This window comes from Morus notabilis, unplaced genomic scaffold, assembly GCF_000414095.1.
Source record: "Morus notabilis unplaced genomic scaffold, ASM41409v2 Scaffold276, whole genome shotgun sequence".
Lineage (NCBI taxonomy): Eukaryota > Viridiplantae > Streptophyta > Magnoliopsida > Rosales > Moraceae > Morus > Morus notabilis.
In genome coordinates this window covers 552,965-579,378 of record NW_010361626.1, presented here as the reverse complement: position 1 = coordinate 579,378, position 26,414 = coordinate 552,965, and the positions used below count along the sequence as shown (strand labels likewise).

Sequence of the window (26,414 nt, the reverse complement as noted above, 5' to 3'; positions counted from 1 at the left end):
TATATATATATATATATATATATATATGAGTAACGCGGACCCTTTATTGAAAGTCAAAAAATAAGTTGTGTGTGTTGCATTATGGATGTGTCAAATGAATAACTTTAGTGGGGTCTCATTTTCAGATTTGCTTAGGGGCTGGGACATTATTTTGCACTGAGCACGGTTTTGTTTTGTCCTTTTAGGCCCTTGGTTTGATTCTTGTTTTGTAATTTTGTTTTGAGCAGGACATTATTCTCACTTTACGCAACACACAGAACGTATCCCCAACTGAAAAAGACTGATCACAGAACAACATAGTGGAACAGAATAACAATACCTCATTAGCATCTTTGAAATAACTGTACTCATCTTTCTTTGGCCAACTTACTCGCCAACACCTGACAGCCAACCAAATAAAATAAAGGACTTGGACAAAGCAATTGGTAGGGACATAGAACTGCTCTACTTTTATTCAAGGAAGCAATATAATTTAGATTCACAGCTTCTAAGCCTCAATATTCAATCAATTATCCTCAGAAAAAGACAGCAAGATAAAAGCAGTGTACAAACAATCACCACCATGATCTGGAAATGTGTAATGTGTTCCGCAATAAATTATAAAGCAAAGGTGAACTACAATATCAAGACACACCAAAACTACAATGTCTATAGCAAATGAAAAGAACACGCATAGTGGAAGAATTTTTCAACAAAAACATTAAAACTTGACACATTATCGTAACCTTTCTTTTCCAAGACGGCGTGCGAGCTCTTCCGCCAAAGCTTGACCTGGAGTGTCACCATCAGTTGCAAGGACTATTCTAGACGCCTAAAATGTATTACGCATACAGAACAAAGAAGAAAAGTTACGCCAGAAATAAAGAAAATTATAAAAAGGCTAAGTCCTGCTTTAGTTGGTTGGCAACAATCCACGTACCTTATCCAAGTACTGTTTGCAATTCCAGAGGTACCGAAATGCTGTGTCCTAACTTCACATAACATGCATACAAAGAAGGTAAAAGCAACTTTAGAGATCATGAGACGATCAAAATTCTAAAATCTTGTACTCAAGACAATGCTAACAATTACCATGGCAGACAAAGTAAAGCAGGTACGAGACAATGGACATTACCGACTTGTGCTACAGGTAGTAAAGGAAAAATTTTCGTAGAGGTGCCATTTGTTACAATGAATTACTTTCTAGATAAATTATCTAGCACACAGCAACCACAGAAAGCTCAATTGCATAAGGTTCTCTGTCCTTTTTTCCCTTAATCCTTTTCAAGAATACAAGAACTTATAATTATTTGCACTTCTCAACTCAACAGCAAAGAACTTGAGAACTATGGAGTTTGAAGTTTCTTAAAACATTAAGCAAAAGCAAATGGAGAATAAATGTTATAACACTTGCTATATATCATATATTCTGTCACAGTTGGAAAAAATAAGATCATATAGATCAATAGTGGATCATACTGTCTGTTCAAAAAAAAAAAAAAAACCACTATTCAGAAGAATTGGAGAGAAGTAGCTAAAATTCTTCGCGCCATCAACATTAAAGCCAACTCTTATTTATTCTGAAAGAACTATCAAATGGATGTTCATTGAGCATACTCAATATTCGACAATATTGCAGGCCTATACCAACACGTGGAAAACAACAGTTACAATGCTTATGATTCTGAAATTAGATGGTGATGAACGGACTAACAATAAATATTTACTTACCTACCCTGAACTTGTGAGTATACTTGGCTTTAGCATGTAAAATATATCAAACCCTTTAATTGCAAAAAGGAAAAACCTTTTGCCCAATTCATGACAGATGTATAAATATATACACTTACAACATTCAGGGTCTAACTCAAACGAAAGCTGTATTCTTAGTTTTCATCTTAACCTTTTCAAAAGATGGTAATTTATCAGAAACCTTCCCGGGCGCACCACCAGGAACACTCACACAATTTCGAAGTCCAGCTTCCTCCACTGAAAGCTTATCTAATTCGCCCTCAACCTATACATAGCATCAAAGTGTTAAGAATCGGATAGGACAAGAGAGTCTAACTCCCAAACAGAGAGAGAAAGAGAGCCAACAACAGAGAAAAAAAAAAGAAAGAAATAAAGAATGAATGAGGTGACGTAGTAGTTACAATGATTATTTCATCTGTATCAATAATGTCATGCAGTCCATACAGTACTTTTTCTGTATCCTTCTCCTGAAAAAAAAGGATGAAAGAAATTGAAACAAAATTAATGTACACACCGACAGATGAAGTAGAATTGCAAATTCCACATCCTACCGAAAAGATCAAGCTCATAAATAAGACATATCCACTTCGATCAATTTCATGCCATGCTTTCATAAATGTTCATTTATGCATATATAAAACCAATGAAATGCCTTCCGATATAAAATAGCCCTGCTTCTCCAACGAACCAACCAAAAGGTTTACTTAGGGTAAGTATTCAAGTAGCATTTGGCATATGGAACACGATATTATCACATGATAGTTCTACATTACAAAAAAAAAAGGCATGTTTAAACGGCATAACATGTTGAAAATAACAAGGATGCAACAACTCTCATCACCATTTGTTGGATGTTCCTAGCTTGAAACTCAATTAGGAAGGAGTCAGATACCTGCCAAAATCTTTTTTCCAAAGTTCGATACTTGCAACTGACAAGCAGTCCATTTTTTCTGTAAGTAAACGCAATGATAAGCTGCAAAAATTAATCTATTTAGAATTGATCAAACTCGCATTCGGTAATTGTAAGCTAAAGGAATATCTATGAAAAGAAGAAACTCAATAACTAAGACATGAACCTGTGGTTTTCTGATATTAACTAGACGAAAAGGAAATTTAAAAGGAAAGAAGATGATAACGCGACACCGTAATAAAGTATGCCATAGAAGTATATTTTGACCCAACTGTGATGAATAATGTTTTCATTAATGTCCTATTTTGTATAAAGGTTTTTATACAAAATTTTATACCGGAGAACTAACCGGCCACGCGGAAAACCATAATTGTTTTAGCAGTAAAGCCTAATAGTCTAATCTAACCTTCCTTACTTTTAGATTGCAGAAAAAGAACATTTTATATTCCATTATTTATGTGAGTACCTTGTTTTCCTAGGACTTAATGTGCTTCTTTGAGGGTATGATTCCATCTATGCTTACAACTCATTCCATAAGGATTCACTTATTCTTGTAGCATTATCTACAACAACACTAAACCCACTTAAAAAAATAATAATAAAAACAAAAAGAATATAATTCTAAACTTGTAGCCTTCAAGTCTAACTCCGGAAGCTAAGAAGTGCCCACTACTTGGTAATAAATTCAGAAATCAATGGAAGTGAAGGTACCTTATTACCAGAAAGTTGCATAACACTATTTCTATGCAGAGTTTCCTCCGAGATCATTCGCTCATTGAAGTATGCAATAAGCTAACAAGGAAAAAGAGTAATGCTTATTTTAGTAAATATTGTTGCCTAGAATCTCTAAATGAAATTTAAAGAGTTTTTTAGTTTCATGATTAAACCAATGAAATTTCACAAAGCTTCAGCAAGACTTGCACATGTGATAGCAAAGGACATAATGCTTAACAAAGAACAAAGCTGTAGTTGAAGCAACATGAAGAATGGGTAGTTAGAAAGTTCAATCCAAATACCTCCTCACCAAGTGGTACTAAACCAAGGCTCTCCTCTGTCAATTCTCTAGTGGACTTGAATTTTCTTTTGGTTCCGTCATCTTTTGCCCGGTCTTCTGCAAATACCTAAAACTGCAAGCCATCAATTGGCTGAGGAATCCAAACTTCCTATAATTTATTAAACATTTTTTAGCATAAATAGAAAACAAAATCACAGAGTCACAATTATGTTACCCGGCCAGCCCATCCGCAATCAAATCGAAAACATCTCCACATTGCAAAATCCCTACGAAATCCAAATCACCCAAAAAAAAAAAAAAAAAAAAAAAAAAAAAAATTTGTTACAACCTAGCATCTGTCTCAATAGAAAATATAAAGCAAATAATAGCAGTTTACCCATTTTGGACAATGTGAAAAGATAAACTTCTCTCCATTGATTTGCCACCTTTGCACTACATCATTACAAAAACAAAGACTAGATAATACCCACTTAATATATTGTGATAAAGAACGGGAATAATCACTGGTTTTCTCTTTTTCTTTTCATAACCAAGAGAGTGAGTACCTTTGGACATGAAAGGTTATAGTAACGTCCGGGCATAGAAGAATCATATATAATCCCAAGAATCTCCACTTTCTGCTTCAAAACATTTACTTTAGCAACATTAACTGTACTACGCTCATCGACTTGTTCCAGTTTAGCTGACAAAAAAACAAAACAAAACAAAGAACAAATGACTAACTTAGAATACAATTAATTTTAGTATCCGAAATGTTAGGAAGAGCAAAAAGTGAACCTGGGACTTTGGTTGAACTTTGAAGGTTGTTGGATTGTGAAGAAGAAAAACAACAAAGGTTGCTTAATTTCCTCCTCGGGAAAAGGATTGCTGTATTGGTTGGATGACAGAGACTCTGAATTGCTGAGTTTATTCTCATCTCTTTTGTTTCCGTTTTGTTTGGGAAAATTGTTTAAGATTATCTCATTCCTTCCAACAAACTCTTGTTTGCCCTGCTTCTCTTCTTCTTCTTATTCTAGGATAAATTTTATTTTTACCCCCAAACTATAATCACTCTTTCATTTTATCCCCTAAACTTAAAAAAAATAGTCTATTCACCTCTCAAACTTTAAAATGTTAACAAAAATTTTTCTTCTATTATACTCCGTTAATTTAGTGCCACAAACTAACAGAGTGTAACAACAAGGAAATTTTTGCTAACATTTTAAAGTTTGAGGGCTGAATAGACCACTTTATAGATTCAGGGGGCAAACTAAAAGAGTGACTATAGTTTGGGATGTAAAAATAAATTTATCCATTATTTGTTTATTTGTTTTTAATTTTCGTTGGAAGGATTATCAATCAGCTGTGAGTGAGTAGGACTTCTAAGGACACAAGTAGTTATAAAAATATAAAATAATGATAAATAAAAAAACCCCTTACCACATGTACACCCCATTCTGAGTTATCCTAAAAATTATTCAGTGCGTTTGGAACTCGTCTTGAAAATGTTTTTCACATTTTTTAAGGAGAAAAAAAATGAAAATAGTGTGAAGATTGCGTTTGGGGTAGCACCATACAGAAACTAAAAATGAAAACATTTTTGTCTTTATCCCAAAAAGTGAGACGTTTCTGAAAACGCGCTGAAGTCGTTTTTTTTTCCCATTTTTATTTTCTCCGGTCTTTAGGCTAATATGTGTGTATGGTAATTGGTATCCTAATTGTTTACTATTTATGTATGTCAAGACAACTGATAAGTAGTAAGTATAATTACATATAGCAGATATGTATATATTAAATTAATTACTAGTGTATTGATTGGGGAGTTTATTAATTATTTAATATATTATTTAAAATACTATTACATGTTTTCAAAAATGTAAAACCAAACGGAATTCAGTTTTTTTCTTATACTAAAAACAATCTCTGAATAAAATTATCAAACGCATTTTCAGAAATGATTCCTGCCTGAGATTGAAAATGTTTTCATTTCCATTTTCATACAGAAAACAAAATCATTTTGTAACGCATTCCAAACGCGCCCATTGTGTCCTGCCTTTTTTTTTTAAGAGAAAATGAGATAATAGATTCTAACATGAAAGATCACCATGTGATTTTTCAGTTTGCTTTTTTCCTTCAAGATTCTTGTTTTTTTTTAATTCAATTCACTTTTCTTATAAACGAATAGTTTTTTATTATTTTTTAGGGAAATAGTAGAAAATAGGCCAATATGAAAAGTTTAAGAAAGTATATAGGTCAATTTTTAGTTATAGAAATTAATAGGCCATAACTTGTCAAGTTATGGTTCATAACCAGATAAGTTATGGACAAACTTGTCAAGTTATGGTTCATAGCCAGACAAGTTATGGACAATTATGGACAATTATGAACAATAACTTGTCAAGTTATGGTTCATAACCAGATAAGTTATGGACGAAAACAGTAATTTAGCCTATTTATTAACTTATGTAAACTATTGGCCTATTAATTTTAATTCTCTCAAATCTTTGCCTATTTTCCTCTTTTTCCCTATTTTTTATAAGCGCATACACAAGTTTAGATTCTTCGTCAGCATATAAATCCAATATTTCCGAAAGATGTATACATAAACCCTAAATCGTTTATATGCTGGTTTTAGGGAGAAAAAAATTATTGTTTATATGATCTTGGTACAATTCTTATTATATGCTTTGTCACTAATCACTATGTTGAACTTGTTCTCTTTTCGGCTAATGAATCACTTGTTTGAACAGATAGATTTTGCTATATATATCCTTTGGATGTTTGTAATAGCAAGAAAAAATGGAAATTTTTGAAAGACATGTCAAATTATTCATTTACAAAGTAAGTGAAAAAAGTAATTGCTTCAATGGCGCTCCATAATTACATTAGGAAGCATGATAAGTGTGATCGACATTTTCAAAGGGTTGAGAATAATCCATATATTTTTATTTATGAAGAGAATCAACCAGATGACAATAATGTAGAAGAGAATCAAGTTTTACTATCACTGAAAATGGATAAAGTACGAGATCAAGTTGTGACAAGTTTAATGAACACAACTTAATTCTTTTCATGGCTCTAACAGTTTTTGAACATGGAATATACATTTTTGTTGTATATGTTGATTACTCACTAATGCTCTTTTTAGTTGTAACTATATTGTGAATGAAGAAATGAAAAAAATAATTAATTATTACTAAATTTACTGTTAGAAAACTCAGAATCATAGCATTATTTTTTTTAAGCTCAACAAGTATTTCTAAATACCAAAAATAAATATATATATTTAAGTTTCATACAAATGTTTATTTTTGTCATTTTACGTACCAACGGCAATTCAGCCTCAAAATTTACCAAACGCTATTACACTGATTTTGAAACCAGCACAGCTAGTGTAATTATATTTTACCAAACACTCAGCTGTTTCTTATAACAGCTACTTCTTCTTTCAGCACAGCTAAAAGTAATTTTTTAAAAATTCACAATAATACCAAACTAAGCTATATTCTACGGTCAGACATAAGCAAGTTGACTTTGGTACACGGTATATATACCCACAATTTCCGGGTCAGACAAAAGCAAGTTGCAGTGTCGCAAATTTGAAAGTCAACTCATATGCACATTTAATACACGGGGACACTAGCTAGGGGTGCTACGACTCGTTGACTTTGGTACGTTACAACTTACAAGGAATTGCCTCCTAAAGTCAACGATCAGAAGTCAAATTGGCCCTGGTTTTGGACTACGAAAGCTTGTTTCTTAGAAATCGCCTATATATAGATAGTTCCAGACAAATACTTGGTTTAATTTTAATAGAATTAATACATCCAATACAATTCCAAATTAGAAGATGGCAAGATCAGCAGCTTCACGCACTGCGAATCTTGTATTAAGGGTCTTCACCATTGTTCTCCTACTGATTTCGCTTATTGTAATTTGCTCCAACACAAAGACCGACGAGTATACTGGAGGGAGGATCAAATTTCAGGATGTTATTGCTTATCGGTATGCTTTCCAAATCATGTCTTTCTATTAGCTTATTAATCAATAAAGTGCATATTAATCGCTAGCGCTAATTAGAAACAACCGATGTATAGATTTTTTTTTGGTTAGTAAATGACGAGAAATAACAATTAGTATTAAAGACAACTAGTACATTCTAATTATAAGTTGACACCTGCTGAAAACCTCTCCCACGTACATTGTATTCCCCAACTCAATTTTATTAAATGACAGAAACTTAGGAGACGTTTAGTTCATGGATTAAAATCATGAGATTAGAACTATTTTCGATTTACGTGTATTTTTTGTGAGAAAAAACACTGTAACGAACTATAAACCATAATTCAAATCAGGGTACGAATCCCCCAACCAAACAACCTCTTAGTAAAATCAACAACCTCTTATATATGCATTTTCTCTAAGTGACAGCAAAATTTCAAAGAAAAAAACAAAAGCGGTGCTTTTTTATTGGGTACATGTTTTTCCAACAAAAATAACACACTATTTCTGTCATTTCTGCCAATTTCTTTTATTTAAAAAATTAATTCACCATTTTTTTATTAGTTTGATGAACATATGCCAAAAGGAACTTTTTTGTAAATTTTTTTTTTTTTTTCAGAATAAAATGACAAGAAAGACTAACTAGCATTAAGGAGAATTACATATTCGCACACTAAGTCCAACAATCAAATTTTTATTAAAAGAAAATAATAAGCAAAAGGTGCGTTATCTAATTATCTTGTACATTTTAAATGATAAAATTATTTAAGCGCAGATACATGCTTTCTGCAATCGTCATTGGCACAGCATATGCTCTCCTGCAACTTGCATTCGCAATCTACAACGCCGTTAGTAACGGAGAAGGCAACCATCTCTTTGACTTCTATGGTGACAAGGTATACATTATATAGCTAATAATATAACTTTTATATATATGAATTATTAAGCTAATTATAAACTTTATATATGAATTATTATTAATACACAAAAACTGATCATTTAGAACTTCTACGGTGGGGCATGTTTTTTTAATTACCAATTAATTGCATTAAGTTTTCAACGAGTTAATCTGTGATTACATAAAAAAATGTTTGGGCATTGCAGATTGCGTCGTATCTGTTAGCCACCGGTGCAGCTGCAGGATTTGGTGTTACAAACGATATGAAAACGCTCATTGAATTGTTGTCAACGTACGACTTTGGAAACTTCTATGAAAAAGCCTATGCCTCGGCCAGTCTCCTTTTTCTGGCATTTGTTTGCACTGCATATATATATATATATACGTGTGTGTGTGTTTATTTTCCTTTTCTTAACTTTTGTCAAAAAAGAAAAACTTAAAAGTTGATGGTTTTATGTGTACTCGTGTAAAGAAAGCTTGCGTACGTGTTCTTACTTCTTGTTTTCGGCTTCGGTTTGTTTTTTGTTTATTTCTAAGGGAAGTTTGACTAGTAAATATTGCGGATTCTCTTCTTGGATGTAAAATTTGCAATTCTATATACACTTCTCGGTTCAATTGTTATGTTTTATGAACCCGTTTGGTTCATGGATTAGAACTATGAGATAATATATATTTTCAATTTATGTATATTTTTTATGAGAGAAAATACTGTAACGAACCATGAAGCATGATTCGAATCAGAGAATAAATTCTCCAACCAAACATGCTCTTATTTATTGAGTTTTTGCAGCGAAGGCTCTTTAAAAAAAAAAAAAAAAAAGAAAAAAAAGGAAAACAACGCTAAAGATTGTCTAATGTTCTTATCCACTACTGCGCTTTTTTTTTTTTCCTTTTTTTTAAGCTGAATATGGAAATTCAAACTCTCCACGGTGTCAGACATCAATTTATCACTAAAGTATACCTACAACAATTATTAATATAAGATTCTAACACTAAAATATAAAGAAAGGACATATATATATATGATTCTTATTACAAATCGTTTATAAAATATTCCTATTACAATTCTTAGTACAATCCTTGTCATGGTTCTTATATATGATCTTAGCCACGTATATTTCAATTTTTGAGATGAAGAAATGCGAGAACAGAGAAACAAGGTGAAAAATGCATTTCTTTTTTGGGAGAAAAAAGAAAATAGGTCAAGACTTGAGATGAATTAAAATTAATAGGCCAATAGTTTACATAAGTTAATAAATAGGCAAAATTACTGTTTACGTCCATAACTTGTCTGGTTATGAACCATAACTTGACAAGTTATTGTCCATAACTTGTCTGGCTATGAACCATAACTTGACAAGTTTGTCCATAACTTATCTGGTTATGAACTATAACATGACAAGTTATGGCCTATTAATTTCTATAACTAAAAATTAGTCTATATACTTTCTTAAGCTTTTCATATTGGCCTATTTTCTACTATTTCCCATCTTTTTTTTCCCAAAAACGAGGGTTGGTGTGTTGAAAAAAAAAATACAATTTAATAGTAGGGAGTTTTTTGAAATAATAAGAAAGGAGTTACGTGTAATAATTAAAATTTTAAATTTGATTTATGGGTGGTTTAAGAAAGGATACGTGAGGATAGTAGAATGAGGTGGCAATAAACTCAACTCTTTTATAGATTGTTTACCAAATACCTAAAATTGTGCTTCTAGTATTCCATGTAGCTTTGAAAAAATATTACCAAATGCTTACCTGATTTTGGTTATTGTAACTTGTAACTAACAATACACTTACAACTAATGTTTTCAACAACACAATCAAAGATGCTCGTATTTATTTTTATCATAATTATTAAATTTCAAATTTGTAAATGTAAATTTTTAATTAAATGGTTAAAAAATAATTGTAATGCTTTTATAGCCTATAACTCAATTTATTATCCATACTCATTAGGTTTTATTTTGGGTGAATTACCCATTAGTTAATAATAATTTTTACAAAAAAAAAAAAAAAAGAATGATCAGTAATTTTACTTAGCTCTAGTTGCCACTTTCTTAAAAAATATATATATCTATTTTTTTTCTTTTTCTTCTTTTTTTTTTTTATACAAAACAGGATTAAATCTGCAACCCAATGTCACGAGGTTTTAGTTTTTTTTTTTTTTTGGTTAGTGAGATTTTTTTTTCTTTTGTAAAGTACATGTATTATAAACACGAGATCATATGGAGAATAAAAAAATTAAAATCAAATTAGCATAAAAGTTCCCTTAAAAAAAAGTTAACATAAAATCCATAAAAAAAAAAGTTAACACAAAAGTTTTAAAAGGAAAATTTTAACGAAGGAAAATGGATACTTTATGTATTAAAAAAAAAAAAAAAAAAAAAAAAAAACATAAAAGCTAATAAAAAGAAAAACAAAGGATAAAAAAAGGGCTAATTAACACTACAAGAAAAAAAGGTCATTTGTGGCGACTCAATGTCGTCGCAAATAGGTGATATGTCGTCGCAAATACTGCATTTTTGACGACATGTCGTCGCAAATTAGTTGCTGCCAAAAATTAGACGTAAATGATATATTTGCAACGATAAAATTTTGATATGTAGTCGCAAATATATTTGCGACGACAATCGTCGTAAATAAATCGTCATGAATGTTCGTCGAATATGTCGTTGATGATGACGTGTCAGAGAGTATTTGTGACGACAATGTAGAAATACGTCGTCGCTAGTAATGTGTACTATTTGCACGACACCGTAGAAATGTCGTCGCAAATAGTATTTTTTTTTTTTTTTTTACTTTCTTAATAATATTAATTAGTAAAGATAAGAATTTGAAAAAAATTTATAATAATATAATTGATATAAAAAGTAGGAAAACTTTTCAGCACCACAAAAGGAAATTGTGCGAGAAACAACAAATTCCATTCACACATAAAAAATGTCTCACTTTCCATTTCTGCCCATACAATTTCCATTCAGTACTAAAAGAAATAATACCTCTACCACCCACATCAAAACAAATTAATGAAACAGAACACCTAGCATTTACACTAGTGACTGTTTATGAATACTCATGGATATTTGCGGAATACTCATGGATATTTGATATATGATTCATCAATTTGTTCTTTGTCTTCCAGATGTGATGAAGTGTGATCACCGGACTGGACAGTTGAGGCATCTGCATAAGAGACATGAGAACTTTGATCCATAGCTGCAAGTAAAGAAGATCCGGATATGCGATACCTAAAAATGAAGATTGTGAATATGAAAGGTAACTTGGCGTCGACATCAGCGGAAATCCATAACACAAGGGACTAGCATTTACCTATGCATTTTGTTTTTCGTTTTTCCTCTGTTTTTTATCCCATACCAGGTAAGTAACACCAACACAAAAAATCTAGATGATAACATAATATGATAAAATCCATACTGAAAAAGTTACTCGTTCAGTCATTCTTTTGAACTTGTATAAAATTAAGCGTAAATTGCAATTCAAAAAGTTTAAGAATAAAGGTCAGTTAAGACTTAAGTGACAATTCACATACTATAGAAAACTAGGAAAGTAAGAACGAAATGTGGAAACTTACTTTTACGGGATAATATAGACTCCCACAAACGAGTAGTTTTTGATACTAAATGAGAATTCTGACTTGAACTAGAAACAAGGTTGTAGGAAATCTCGGATGAGATATTATAGGAGGTTTTTTAGGATACTTTTAGTTGAGGAAATCAGGGGTGATAACCAAGTCCTAAAGTTTAGGAGATTGGCTGATCAGCTCCTAATCCTTTCCTGATTTTATGTAACAGAAAGTGTATATATATAGAGAAGAATAGCGTGTAATACACACAGAAATTAATAAAAAAGTTGTTCAGTTTTCTTCAAAGGTCATCCCAATGTTCTCCTTCCACCTTCACTTTGTTTCTCAAATCATGTAATTTTTCAAGCTCCTGCTGCAAATAAGCCTAAGATCCAAGTTTCCAAAGAAAATAAGAATAAAACTTGTTTCATTCCCTGAGAAGCATATAATAGAAATAAGCTCATATGAATATGAAAGAACACCGTCCTTACCTCTTCAGCACAAAGACCTTGAAACTCTGCAGTCATTTCATGACCCAAATTTGACCACATAGCCTGCTGTTGTACTGCTGTTTCTGCATTCTTAAGAAACCTCCTTCGTTCAAGAGCAATTCTAGCCTGTTTGAAGGGGAAAAAAAGGCTCATATCGGTGAATAAGATCAAGTGAAGTATTTCAAAAGAGAATCTATGTTAATCCCTTTTCTCAACATCATTCTAAACAACTGCAATGCCTCCAATACTCAATCCGTCTGTGCTAACCCACTCATCAGAGCTGTGAAAGCGACCTCATTAGGCTCAGACATGTCATCAAAAACTTGAACTGCATCACTAATAAGCTCACACTTAGCATACATAGACAGTAGGGCATTACTTGCATATTTATTATTCTCAAGACCATGACATTTCCGACCACGCTCGACATCTAGCAGTGCTCCATACACACTAAGCACACTCGCCAATGTGAAACGGGTAGGCATAAATCCTTCAAAAATCATGCTATCATAAACGTCCAATGCATCTCGTTCGGACGCATTTCAGACCAAAGCACTAATCACATTATTCCACGACACGATATTCCTGTCTGGCATTTTTACAAACAGTTGATGAGCTTCTTGCAAATTTCCGGCTTTGCAATGATCACCCAGAATGGCATTCCAAGAAAACACATCTTTCTTAGGAAGTTTATAAAACATTTGGTGAGCATAAGCAATGTTACTGCACTTGGATTGTGAAGAATCATATATAATCCCAAAAATCTCCACTTTCTGCTTCAAAACATTTACTTTAGCAACATTAACTGTACTACCCTCATCGACTTGTTCCAGTTTAGCTGACAAACAAAACAACAAAACAAAACAAAGAACAAATCACTAACTTAGAAAACAATTAATTTTAGTATCCGAAATGTTAGGAAGAGAAAAAAAGTGAACCTGGGACTTTGTTTGAACTTTGAAGGTTGTTGGATTGTGAAGAAGAGAAACAACAAAGGTTGCTGTGCTGGTTATATGACATGTGCCTAATAAACGGTTAGGCCTTCCTACAATTTCGAACTGCCCACGTTCCCCACCTCCCCAAGATTTTCTCTCCCAATCTTATCTTCTCTTTCTGTTCTTTATAAATATCTCCAATCTCTCTGGGTTATAACCGTTTCTTCCTCAGATCTCTTAGCTAAATCAATACTCTTTCCCCTTTTTTTTTCACTCTACTCCTTCAGCTCCCAAATATGGCTCTAAGCTTCCTTTCCAACTTATGGAATTCTTCTGCTTCTCCTCAACAAAAACAAAACCCAGATATTGTCGGTTTCCAACAAAGAAAAAAGCCTAGATTTAGCAACTTGTCGTTCTCAAACACATATAGTAATCCTTGTCCACTCATCATCCAAAACGACGACAATAATTCCTTCTTCTCACACCACAATAACGTCTACACTAGTACAAGTACTAATTATTCCCATTTCCTTCCCACATCAAGTAACAATAACAACGCTTTCTTCAACTCTCTCTCGTCACCACAAACCCTATTTCCTCTGGAAGAGCTTGAGTACAATCCCTACCCGTATAGCAGTCGCGTTTCCGATCAATTTTTCGACGGGTTTTCGGCGAGCCCTGATTTGTTTCCGGAGCTTTTGACCGATGAAGATCGAATACTGCTGGCTCCATTGCTTAGGGAGCCTCAGGTTATTTGTGATTTTCCAGTGCAACAAGATAATGATGTTGTGTATGATTGTGGAAATAGTTATGATGATGCTCATCATCAGGAGATCAATACTACTGAATTGAAGAAGGGTAGCAGTGGTGGTAGCAGTAGTACTGCGGTGTCGCCGCAGAGCGTCGCGGCCCGAGAAAGGAGGAGGAAGATAACGGAGAAGACACAGGAGCTAGGAAAGCTGGTTCCTGGTGGGAATAAGATGAGCACTGCTGAGATGTTTCAAGCTGCTTATAAGTATATCAAGTTTTTGCAGGCTCAAGTCTCGGTTCTTCAATCCATCGACAATTCAGGTAATTTCATTTTTTTTCCTTTTTTTTTTTTTTTTTTTTTTTTTTTTTTTTTTTTTTTTTTTTCTGGGATTGAGATTATGTATACAATAAAAAATTGTCTTTGTGTGCATGATACTATTATTTTTGTTTCCATACCAATAAAATGAACAAAAATCGGACTTATCAGAAAATTAGCTCGAGGAAAAAAAAAAAAAAAACCGGAAAAGAAAAATTATTTTTGCAAAACTCACGGGATATTCTTGGCAGTACCGTTGTTTTCATGATATTAATGATTTCTTTTTTTTTTTTAATGTGTCTAATTGATTAAAAGTAAGTGATGCAAGGCTTAATATTTGCTTTGGTTAATGAGAATCGGCAAAGTATGTGGCCATTTTTCCACATCTAGTCAAAGCCAACGGCACCATTATAGTTACCTTGTAACTATCTTTTTGTTCTTAGATAATCGAAAATTAAGGTAATTAACTGATTTTCATGGTTTTCATGTACGAGCAGGAGACGAAGCAAGAACCATTGCATATCAAAGAACTGCAAGTCTTAACATCGCCGGTTGTTCAGCAGAAGTTGTACTCGGAAGAGAAGTGCTTGGTTCCTAAACAATTCGCCGACCAAACCCTAGCAAGCCGTCCAGAGTTTCAATCGACTTTATTCGAACAAAAAGCTTAGCTAGTTTATGCATTGTACTTTTTTTTTTGGTATATTTTTTGTCGTCTGATTTCAATTAGCTAGAGACTAATATATATATATATATATATATATTTTTTTTTTTTTTTTTTTTCTTGTAAGTATCTAATTTCCAAGAAATGTGTACCATTTATGTCTAGTATTCATTTGTTTTAGATGTTAATGCAAATTCTTAGATTAATCCATTTTGGAGATTTTACAACACTTTCTAATTACATTACCAATTGAATAATGTTAGATTTTGATATTGTTCTTGACTATTGAATCGAATTTCAACTAGAAGTAAATGAATTTCTTTTAATGTATTTACATAATTAATTAGGGAGCTGGCTATAATAACACCATGTATCCCTATGCTATAGTGTACTTCACATAAGTTTTGGAGTATTTATTATTAATTTTTTATGAATGGAAAGGATATGAATTATTTAAATCAGCCTAAAAAAACAAAAAGCAAAAAAGAAATTCAACTGTAAAAGATTAGTTCCTTTGATAATTTAATTTTAAATAGAGACAATAGACTCATTTATAGATGAGGGATGTCAATTGATTTGTTTTCTTCATAGTTTGTGGACGGTTCTTTCAAAGTTTCTTATTATTTATTTCTATATGCAAACGGTAATTTAATGAGCTGTGTTTGATAAAATGGCAATGCAGGTAATTATAATTCTACCATTTTATTTGTTTAGATAATAATATATTATGTTAGTAGTGTATCAAAGAGTAAATACAGAAAATAAAAAAGAAATGACACAAAGAATGATATTTATATTTTCCTTCTATATTTTATGAATAGTATTCTATTTGGATAGACACACAGCCCACGGCTTAAATATTTATTGATGCCAATTACAATTCTGGTCACTAAATGAAGATTTTATATTGCCGTCATCATCAATCATTGGTGTGCTTGTTAAGCTTTGATATTTACTAGTTGCCTTCTCTTATTATTATTATTATTTTTTTTTTTTTTTTTGCTTGAAAGTTGCTTTCTTTTATTTAATTTTAAAAAATTATGACCATTTACCTTTTCTCAACATAGGGCCAACAATTACATTCCTTCACAAATTTATGAAATCCAGGGTCAAAAACATATTTGGAAAACCTCTCCAGCTTATCTCCTTTAATTTTGCACCAACCAATTATTTTTTCCTTTTTTTTTTTAACATTTTTCTACATCGCCCCTAAAATTTTTTCATTCATAATATTCATATTAAAAACATTTCAATTATACCTCAAAATTAACTGTTGAGTATCTCAAACTTAAATTGCTTAATAAATGAATAATCGATGACATTATTATGTAGGTCCGCAATTAGTGTACAATAGACCTTGAAAAGTGAATTAATTAAATTCATTTAGAATTGATTCATTTAGATTAAGAAATAAAAAATAATAATAATATATTATTATCTTAGTGTAAAAGTTCAACTAAAAACATTGTCGGTTTCGCCACTAAATACATCTAGATGCATCTTTTTTCCCCTTCCATTGGTTATAGCTACAAATTTATTCAAAAGGCTTTATCTATATCTTGTTCATAATGTATATTAATGAAATACTTATAAAGCTTTATGATATATGTCTCTCAAATTAAACTTCAACATCATAGATTTTTTTTTTTCTTTTCTTTTCCTTCTTTGACAAAAATTAAAAAAGAAAACGGCCTTAAAATAAAACTATAATAGATAATTACAAACGAAAGAAAAAAGTGTACCATTTCGCGTCTATGATCAAATTCGATGCTTTGGTAGTGAAGGTTAATCTTTTTTCTCCATGCATTCTTCAAACCTTTTGCGAAGACAATTTTCATATTCGCTATGTTTTTGTTTTCTTTTGATTTTTCTGCGACCAATTATCTCTCGGCAAGTTTCATAGGCCCACTTGTTGCAGTCAATGATTTTTTTATTTTTTTGCTCCAGTGAAGGTGGTAGCACTGGCTCTCCAGCAGTCAATGAATTTTCCAAACAAGGCCGATTTGTAGACATAACAAGAGTATAATTTGACATATTATCCAAAAAAAAAAAAAAGTATAACGTGACATATTATCAAAAAAAAAAATATAGATATATATATATATAATTTGACATGATAGTCACAACCAATTTTACTACCATGTCATTGTTGTCCATAATTCCTCTTCCTTTCTCTTTTTGTTTGTGTATATTTACTTAATAGAGTTTGGAACAACAGCTTTTATACATCTCAAACCATTTACTATGTACAACTTGCTAAAACAAAATAAAACTATTCGTGGGACAATACATGCTGTAAACTTACGTTGCTTCATCGTAAAAAAAAAAAAAAAAAAAAATAATAATAATAATAATAATATTAATTCACTAGCATGAGTGAAAAAACTAGGGTTCATTGTAGGTATGATAAATCTTTTCTTTTGTTATTTTCAACATCACATTTCACCGATTCGAGTTTAGAATTCTAATTTTGCTACAGTAAAAAGCTCTCAGAAACAGTCACATTTAATTTTTTTTTACTAAAGTAAAAAGCTCTCTCATAAAGTCACATCTCAACTCGAATTAAAAATTCAAATCTGCGAACTAAACGAACCCTACATCTACCTGTGAAAAGATGACAACTCTATTCACGTAAATTGATGTAAAATAATTAAAATTAAAATTAGTATCGCGAATATATATACTTTCTTTCTGCTAAAAAAAAAAGAAATAAAGTTTGTAAGTTGTAACCGCCAAAATATCTCACAACGTGCCAAAAAAAAATATGAAAACACAAGACCCACTTCTTAAGTTGCTATTCCATACCTTCTTTTTTTATTATTATTATTTTTGAAAATTTCTATTCTAATAAACTTTTACAAACCGCCTTATTTGTCTTTTGCCAACCGTTTGAACTCTCAGTGACTTCAATTTCTGAGAGAGCCAGAAAAAAAAAAAACTGCACGCTTTTTGCTTTCTTTCTTCTCCGTGGCTTCCATTTCTGCAAATCTTTTTGTCGTCATAGTTTCAAGCATTTTGTCTACAACACTCTCAGCATCAGTAATAGAAGACCTCAGAAACTTAATCCCACCTCCAGATTTCAACACCACCATTATATTAGTACGCCAGCAAGCTGTCGCCAATTTATATTAGTATAGTATAATCACAAACAATGTTATATAGGATATATATGATCAGATCATAGCTTACTCTAGTCACATTTCAATTCAAAGTATCAACTCCCTGCTCCTTAACTTGTTTACTTCAGAACGAAGTAAAACAAAATAAAGTGACAAATATTCCCAAATGTTTTCTTTAAAAAAGGTCCCCAAATGTTTTTTTTTTTTTTTTTTTTTTTTTTTTTTTTTTTTTTTAAAAAAATTCCCAAAATTTTTTTTTTAAAAAAGGCCCCCAAATTTTTTTTTTTTTTTTTTTTTTTTTTTTTTTTTTTTTGCAAGCGAGGATAAGAAAAACAAAATGCTACCTACCAAATTTTATTTTAGAAACGATGATAGACTAGTCATTTAGAAAATTAGAAAGTAAAAAAAAAAAAAAAAAAAAAAAAAAAAGTCTTAAAATAGTTTTTTTCCCCATGAAAACAAAAGTAGTAGAGATCCTAGTGAAGTTATACTAGTCTTAACTCTCCGCCACATATGTAAAACTTTGCATGTAAATTATTTTGTCTGAAACTAATCAGACAAGCCCATTAATACACGACCAAGCCGACAAGAGCTTATTAGATTTCACTCACTCACACACACAAAAGAAACTAGTACGGTAATTTCAGAGTGGTTTTGATCCTTAGAGTGTGTCCTAGTCCTAGAGATGTGTTCCGTGAATTCATGCATGTGACAAACCGCAGTACCAAATGGTAAGAAACATAGAGCTGCAAACATATCATCATGTGATATATATATATATATATATATATATATACACGTCTCCTTAATACTAATTGGCATCAGCTAGTTACTCCGTACATACAAGTGATGAGGCATAGAAGTTAGCATGCACGGTTTGCATGGTAGAGTAACTAGCTTATGCCAATTAATATTAAGGAGACGTATATATATATATATATATATATATTATATACACATATTTTCTACCGTCTGTATGTATACACGTACGTGCATACTTTTGTTTTGACCACAAAAGAAAAGTACATAAAAACAAATAAAAACAAAAGCATAATAAGAAATTTATAAGGTATAACATATATTATTTATCCGTTTTACATTTAGGGAAAAAATACGAATCCAAAAAGCAAAAAAAAAAATATATATATATATATATACGTATGTCTTTTTCAAAAAAAAAAGATGATATATACATATATATGTATCATATTCTACATAATTTTGGCGATAAACACAAAATATTCGAAAATAAAAATAAAAGTAATATATTCTATATCCCTTTCATATTTAACGAACAAAAATTATATAGCATCACTGAGATGCGATATTTTCGTTATTTAATCTCCGCGGCTGTCACCGGGATCTTCGGACCGATCCCAACCGGCTCTGGATATGACTTGCTTTAAAATTGACCCATTCCCGTTTAAAACTAAAAGATATTTTATTTTTCAATTTTTTTAAAAAAATCTTTTAAGTTACCCTTTTTAAGGGGAAAAAAAAAGAAAAAGAAACAAATAAAGGTAGGAACATTAATAATGCTTTGTCTTCCGAGTTTTTCTTATTTCGGCTGTTGAGGATCCTATAAAACTGCGATTCCAGCGTTTTGGTCGCACCATTAGAACTCTCTGAACTCTCTCCGCTTCTCACTTCTCTCTCTCTCTTCGAAGTCACCACTTTGACTCTTTCTCTCTCTAATCCCTAGAGACAGTTTCTTCTCTTCATTGAAACACTCTCTTGGAAAATTTTAACGAAGGAAAATTGATAATCTCCCAAATATGGCTCTAAGCTTCCTTTCCAACTTATGGAATTCTTCTGCTTCTCCTCAACAAAAACAAAACCCAGATATTGTCGGTTTCCAACAAAGAAAAAAGCCTAGATTTAGCAACTTGTCGTTCTCAAACACATATAGTAATCCTTGTCCACTCATCATCCAAAACGACGACAATAATTCCTTCTTCTCACACCACAATAACGTCTACACTAGTACAAGTACTAATTATTCCCATTTCCTTCCCACATCAAGTAACAATAACAACGCTTTCTTCAACTCTCTCTCGTCACCACAAACCCTATTTCCTCTGGAAGAGCTTGAGTACAATCCCTACCCGTATAGCAGTCGCGTTTCGGATCAATTTTTCGACGGGTTTTCCTCGAGCCCTTATTTGTTTCCGGAGCTTTTGACCGATGAAGATCGAATACTGCTGGCTCCATTGCTTAGGGAGCCTCAGGTTATTTGTGATTTTCCAGTGCAACAAGATAATGATGTCGTGTATGATTGTGGAAATAGTTATGATGATGCTCATCATCAGGAGATCAGTACAACTGAATTGAAGAAGGGTAGCAGTGGTGGTAGCAGTAGTACTGCGGTGTCGCCGCAGAGCGTCGCGGCCCGAGAAAGGAGGAGGAAGATAACGGAGAAGACACAGGAGCTAGGAAAGCTGGTTCCTGGTGGGAATCAGATGAGCACTGCTGAGATGTTTCAAGCTGCTTATAAGTATGTCAAGTTTTTGCAGGCTCAAGTCTCGGTTCTTCAATCCATCGACTCCTTAATTCAGGTAATTTCATCTTTTGTCCTTTTTTATCTTTTGTTTTTGTTGTTTTTTTTTTTCTGGGATTGAGATTATTAAATGGTTCAATGATATATACAATAAAAAATTGTCTTTGTGTGCATGATACTATTATTTTTGTTTCCATACCAATAAAATGAACAAAAATCGGACTTATCAGGAAATTAGCTGGAGGAAAAAAAAAAAAACCGGAAAATTATTTTTGCTAAACTCACGGGATATTCTTGGCAGTACCGTTGTTTTCATGATATTAATGATTTCTTTTTTTTTAATGTGTTTAATTGATTAAAAGTAAGTGATGCAAGGCTTAATATTTGCTTTGGTTAATGAGAATCGGCAAAGTATGTGGCCATTTTTCCACATCTAGTCAAAGCCAACAGCACCATTATAGTTACCTTGGAACTATCTTTTTGTTCTTAGATAATCGAAAATTAAGGTAATTAATTGATTTTCATGGTTTTCATGTACGAGCAGGAGACGAAGCAAGAACCATTGCATATCAAAGAACTGCAAGTCTTAACATCGCCGGTTGTTCAACAGAAGTTGTACTCGGAAGAGAAGTGCTTGGTTCCTAAACAATTCGCCGACCAAACCCTAGCAAGCCGTCCAGAGTTTCGATCGACTTCATTCGAACAAAAAGCTTAGCTAGTTTATGCATTGTCCTTTTTTTTTTGTATATTTTTTGTCGTCTGATTTCAATTAGCTAGAGACTAATATATATTTATTTTTTCTTTCTTGTAAGTATCTAATTTCCAAGAAATGTGTACCATTTATGTCTAGTATTCATTTGTTTTAGATGTTAATGCAAATTCTTAGTTTAATCCATTTTGGAGTTTTAATTGGTTTCACAGACGCCCCAACTAAAAACATTGTTGGTTTCGCCACTAAATACATCTAGATGCATCTTTTTTCCCCTTCCATTGGTTATAGCTACAAATTTATTCAAAAGGCTTTATCTATATCTTATTCATAATGTATATTAATGAAATACTTATAAAGCTTTATGATATATATGTCTCAAATTAAACTTCAACATCATAGATTTTTTTTTCTTTTCTTTTTTTCTATGACAAAAATTAAAAAAGAAAACGGCCTTAAAATAAAACTATAATAGATAATTACAAACAAAAGAAAAAAGTGTACCATTTCGCGTCTATGATCAAATTCGATGCTTTGGTAGTGAAGGTCAATCTTTTTTCTCCATGCATTCTTCAAACTTTTTGCGAAGACAATTTTCATATTCGCTATGTTTTTGTTTTCTTTTGATTTTTCTGCGACCAATTATCTCTCGGCAAGTTTCATAGGCCCACTTGTTGCAGTCAATGATTTTTTATTTTTTTGCTCCAGTGAAGGTGGTAGCACTGGCTCTCCAGCAGTCAATGAATTTTCCAAACAAGACCGATTTGCAGACATAACAAGAGTATAATTTGACATATTATAAAAAAAAGGTATAATTTGACATATTATCAAGTATATTATATATATATATATATAATTTGACATGATAGTCACAACCAATTTTACTACCATATCACTGTTGTCCATAATTCCTCTTCCTTTCTCTTTTTGTTTGTGTATATTTACTTAATAGAGTTTGGAACAACAGCTTTTATACATCTCAAACCATTTACTATGTACAACTTGCTAAAACAATATAAAATTATTCGTGGGACAATATTACTCTTTTTAATTAATAAAAGTTAAATTGATATGTAAACGTTATTATATATAGATATATATATATAGGATAATTATTTTTTCCATTTTTGAATTAAATGGATCCCAACTGTCATTTCTTGATTTGCCGATCTTTGTCGGCAGCATGGCCTTTTGTTTTCCAATTTTTTAGCTAATGAAGACCCTTTTCAAAAATAATAATAGTAATAATTATAAGTATTACTGGATTAATTATGTGAACATTATATACGATATTAATGAGAGTTATGATTCGGAATACAATATTTTAAAAAATAACTCAAGTACTTTTGTTAACTCATGGCTTTTTGGTCTTCTACCTTTTTATTTTGTTTTATTTTATTCTTTTTGAGGTTCAAATTATGTTCATTCAATAAATTAAGAGACTGCTTTATCACCATCACCAAGTCATATAATTGTTAGCTATTCTATGGACTACATAGTACTCTATCATTGCATGCATGTTCAGATCTGCACGGAAAGGAACATGCTGCAAACTTAAGTTGCTTCTTCAGTAACAAAAAAAAAAAAAAAAAAAAAAAAAAATCATTGGGGGGGGGAAAAAAACAGGGGTTTTTTGGGGTTTTTTTTTTTTTTTTTTAAAAAAAAAAAAAAAAAAAAAAAAAAAAAAAAATCACTAGCGTGAGTGAAAAAACTAGGGTTCATTGTAGGTTTGATAAATCTTTCCTTTTGTTATTTTCTAACATAATTTATCCTTACTTACTTTTTGAATAGAAAAAGATATTATTTATTGGTTTCTTTCTGCCATGAATTGTATTTATTTTCTTAAAATTTAATACTAGAGATATTATCTCTAATCTCAATTTTTTTTACCAATTTAGGTGGCATGTTAGTTGTAATCCTTTTATTAATAAATATTTAAAAAATTGTTACATTAATTAATAATAAATGACTACATCTACCTGTGAAAAGATGACAACTCTATTCACGTAAATTGATATAAAATAATTAGAATTAAAATTAATATCCCGAATATATATACTTTATTTCTGCTTTAAAAAAAAGAAATAAAGTTTGTAAGTTGTAACCGCCAAAATATCTCACAACGTGCAACAACAACAAAAAAAATGAAAACACAAGACCCACTTCTTAAGTTGCTATTCGGTCCCTTCTTTTTTATTATTATTATTTTTGAAAATTTCTATTCTAATAAACCTTTACAAACCGCCTTATTTGTCTTTTGCCAACCGTTTGAACTCTCAGTGACTTCAATTTCTGAGACAGCCAGAAAAAAAAAAAACTGCACGCTTTTTGCTTTCTTTCTTCTCCATGGCTTCCATTTCTGCAAATCTTTTTGTCGTCATAGTTTCAACCATTTTGTCTACAACACTCTCAGCATCAGTAATAGAAGACCTCAAAAACTTAATCCCACCTCCAGATTTCAACACCACCATTATGACAAACTGTCTCAATAACCCGACTCTTAGATACTGCAATTCATCTCCCATGGATCTTCATGAAATCTTCAAGTTCACCATTGTGGGAAGCCATTTATGCAATGAGTCGAAGAACCCCAACTGTGTCGAGTCGTTTCCGAAAATAGACCTCAGAAACCGTCCTATAATTGCCCCACTTTACTTGTCTTTCAGCTTCTTTTGGAAGTACTGCCCTCTAAGTGTCCTCTCCATTGATCTTTCTAACAATTCTCTCAAAGGTAGTTTCCCAACTGATCTCCTCCAATGTACTCAGATTCGAGCCCTTGATTTGAGCCACAATGAACTCTCTGGGGAGTTCCCAATAGAGAGCTTTTCTCCATTAACCAACCTCACAGTTCTTAATCTCTCATATAACCATTTTCTGGAGAGTGATCAAGTCTCCGAAACCTGGTTCTTTAAGCGGTTCACTTCTACGAGTTTTCTTCATTCGGGTCTACTCCTAGATCACAAAGAGTTCAGGGTTAAACTTGTGTCCTTGCTTGTGGGGTTTCCAATCTTTGTAATTCTGATGGTGGGGTGCTTAGGTTGGATTTGTCTCCACAGGCCTGATTTCCTGCCAAGAATGCTTCAAAGTAAGCACAAGTTTACTCCATCAATGCTCAAGGCAGCAACCAATGGGTTCTCCAAGAAGAATTTGGTGGGGAAGAGTGAGGCAGTGGATATCTACAGAGGAACTTTAAGAGATGGCACCAAAGTCGGTGTTGAGATCTACTTGGACAACATTACGAAGGAAAACCGCAGAAAACTCGTCCAAGAATGCAAGGTTTTGGTCCAATTATGCCACAAGAACACTGTTCGAGTACTGGGTTGGTGCGATAAACGTCGGTTCGGGGCCATTGTTACTGAATGGGTGGAGGGGCAAAGCGTTGAGGCGTGGTTGTTGGGGGCCAATCCTCCATGGAAGCATAGGTTGAGACTTATGATAGGAGTTGTGGAAGGCATGTGTTATCTGCAGGAGAGATGGCCTGATGTTGGGTATGATCTCAGAACAAGTAGTGTATTGTTGTCTAACAATCAAGAGCCACTGATTTCAAGGTTTAAGATCGAAGATGATCACATCAACAACAGCACAAAAAGTAAGTAGAAGAAAATTTCAAAGATAACCGAAGTAGAGATGCATAACCTTTATTCTGAATGGTGAATCGATCACTTGGCATTTCTTGATTATACAAGGGCAAATTGCACCCATGCAACTTTTAATTTTAGTATCTAGGTCTCTTTTTTTTTTTCTTTTTTTTTTAGTAGGGATTTAGGATCTTAAATTGGCAATACTTGGTAATATTGTAAAAGTTAGGGTCCAACATGCCAACCAACAAAAAATTTGGGGGTGCATTTATTAACGAATCTAGGGTATTTCCATCCATCAGCTATTGGACCACAACTGTAACAGAATTTTAAATTTAGGGTCTCATTTTCTATCATTGAAAATTCACAGTTGAAGTTGCCAAAAACCGATAAGTTTATACAATTCTATCTCAGCTTTTGCTAGCTTTGCAGCTATATTTGATTTGCTTAAATTTCTGTAACTGCATCTCTAATACTTCATCTTATTCTCTAGAGATTTACAAGCTTGGAGTCTTCCTGCTGGAAATAATAGCAAACAGGAGACCACATGAAGAATTTGAAGGTGGGGAAGCTGGTTTCATTGAGTATGTAAGAATGCATTATCCCGCCAATCTGCAGAAGGCTATCGATGAGAAGATGAAATTAACAGAGAGCGGTTTTGAGCAAGTGAAACAGGTAATGAAACTAGGGATAATGTGCACAGATCGAACAAGCAATCGACAACCGAGTTTGAGGGAAGTCTTCAACATTTTAAGTAGAGCCTACAAGTCTTTCTCTGTTTTCACTTCTCCAAATCATAAAAGGTCACATGGAGATAGAGGCAAAGGAAACAAGCAGATTCAATCAAACCTTTCATTTTTCAGAAAACTAGACGTCCAAGAATCTTATTGTTGAAATTCAATGTAGTTCCTAGAGTTGACCCTCATATAACCTTTCATTTTATGAAACTATTATGAATTTAAAAATGAAGAGCAATGTTCATTTTACAGACAGATTATTCCATCTGTTGCCGATCCCTGTTAAATTGTCAACAAGCAGAAGACCATTGTCATTGTCTACTTGATGTGTATTGAGTAAGATTGTATAGCTATAGAAAATGTAAAGAACATCAAGGGAACACGAAAGTCAGAGTGGCAAACTTGTAACTAGATTTGAAAGCAATATAATAAAGTACCAATAAAGGGAAAGAAATTCACATAGAGTAGTTTAGATACATAATCTGCAGATTTTTTGTAGGGAA

General features: G+C 32.3%; 5 protein-coding genes across 7 annotated transcripts in view; 4 read left to right on the top strand and 1 right to left on the bottom strand.

Moving 5' to 3' along the window:
- LOC21408640 (primase homolog protein) overlaps nt 1-4,616 on the bottom strand; it is a 6,020-nt gene extending 1,404 nt beyond the window's left edge. The window contains exons 1-12 of one of the 3 annotated variants that reach the window (XM_024167063.1): nt 4,434-4,616; nt 4,202-4,338; nt 4,033-4,088; nt 3,871-3,922; nt 3,658-3,762; nt 3,353-3,433; nt 2,624-2,704; nt 2,133-2,198; nt 1,883-1,996; nt 920-967; nt 726-811; nt 320-380 (exon numbers count right to left, since the gene is read on the bottom strand). In XM_024167063.1, the coding sequence (XP_024022831.1) occupies nt 320-380; nt 726-811; nt 920-967; nt 1,883-1,996; nt 2,133-2,198; nt 2,624-2,704; nt 3,353-3,433; nt 3,658-3,762; nt 3,871-3,922; nt 4,033-4,088; nt 4,202-4,338; nt 4,434-4,572 (1,026 nt within the window). In that variant the 5' untranslated portion in view covers nt 4,573-4,616. The remainder of the gene's footprint in view (nt 1-319; nt 381-725; nt 812-919; nt 968-1,882; nt 1,997-2,132; nt 2,199-2,623; nt 2,705-3,352; nt 3,434-3,657; nt 3,763-3,870; nt 3,923-4,032; nt 4,089-4,201; nt 4,339-4,433) is intronic. The other 2 variants (XM_024167065.1, XM_024167064.1) reach the window with 2 other exon arrangements.
- A 2,850-nt stretch (nt 4,617-7,466) lies between these two features.
- On the top strand, nt 7,467-11,683 carry LOC21408639 (CASP-like protein 4D1). Its single transcript, XM_010100222.2, has 4 exons — nt 7,467-7,640; nt 8,413-8,533; nt 8,742-8,900; nt 11,678-11,683. Exons 1-4 carry the CDS (start codon nt 7,486-7,488, stop codon nt 11,681-11,683), a joined length of 441 nt encoding a protein of 146 aa, XP_010098524.2. The 5' UTR covers nt 7,467-7,485.
- A 2,157-nt stretch (nt 11,684-13,840) lies between these two features.
- LOC21408637 (transcription factor bHLH52) lies at nt 13,841-15,208 on the top strand. The gene is made up of 2 exons (XM_010100220.1): nt 13,841-14,615; nt 15,108-15,208. Exons 1-2 carry the CDS (start codon nt 13,841-13,843, stop codon nt 15,206-15,208), a joined length of 876 nt encoding a protein of 291 aa, XP_010098522.1.
- A 4,957-nt stretch (nt 15,209-20,165) lies between these two features.
- On the top strand, nt 20,166-21,602 carry LOC21408636 (transcription factor bHLH52). Its single transcript, XM_010100219.1, has 2 exons — nt 20,166-20,945; nt 21,432-21,602. The coding sequence occupies exons 1-2, from the start codon at nt 20,166-20,168 to the stop codon at nt 21,600-21,602; spliced, it is 951 nt and encodes a 316-aa protein (XP_010098521.1).
- Nucleotides 21,603-23,942: 2,340 nt separating this feature from the next.
- Nucleotides 23,943-26,068, top strand: LOC21408635 (putative leucine-rich repeat receptor-like serine/threonine-protein kinase At2g24130). Its single transcript, XM_024167043.1, has 2 exons — nt 23,943-25,185; nt 25,668-26,068. The coding sequence occupies exons 1-2, from the start codon at nt 23,943-23,945 to the stop codon at nt 26,066-26,068; spliced, it is 1,644 nt and encodes a 547-aa protein (XP_024022811.1).
- The last annotated feature ends 346 nt before the right edge of the window (nt 26,069-26,414 follow it).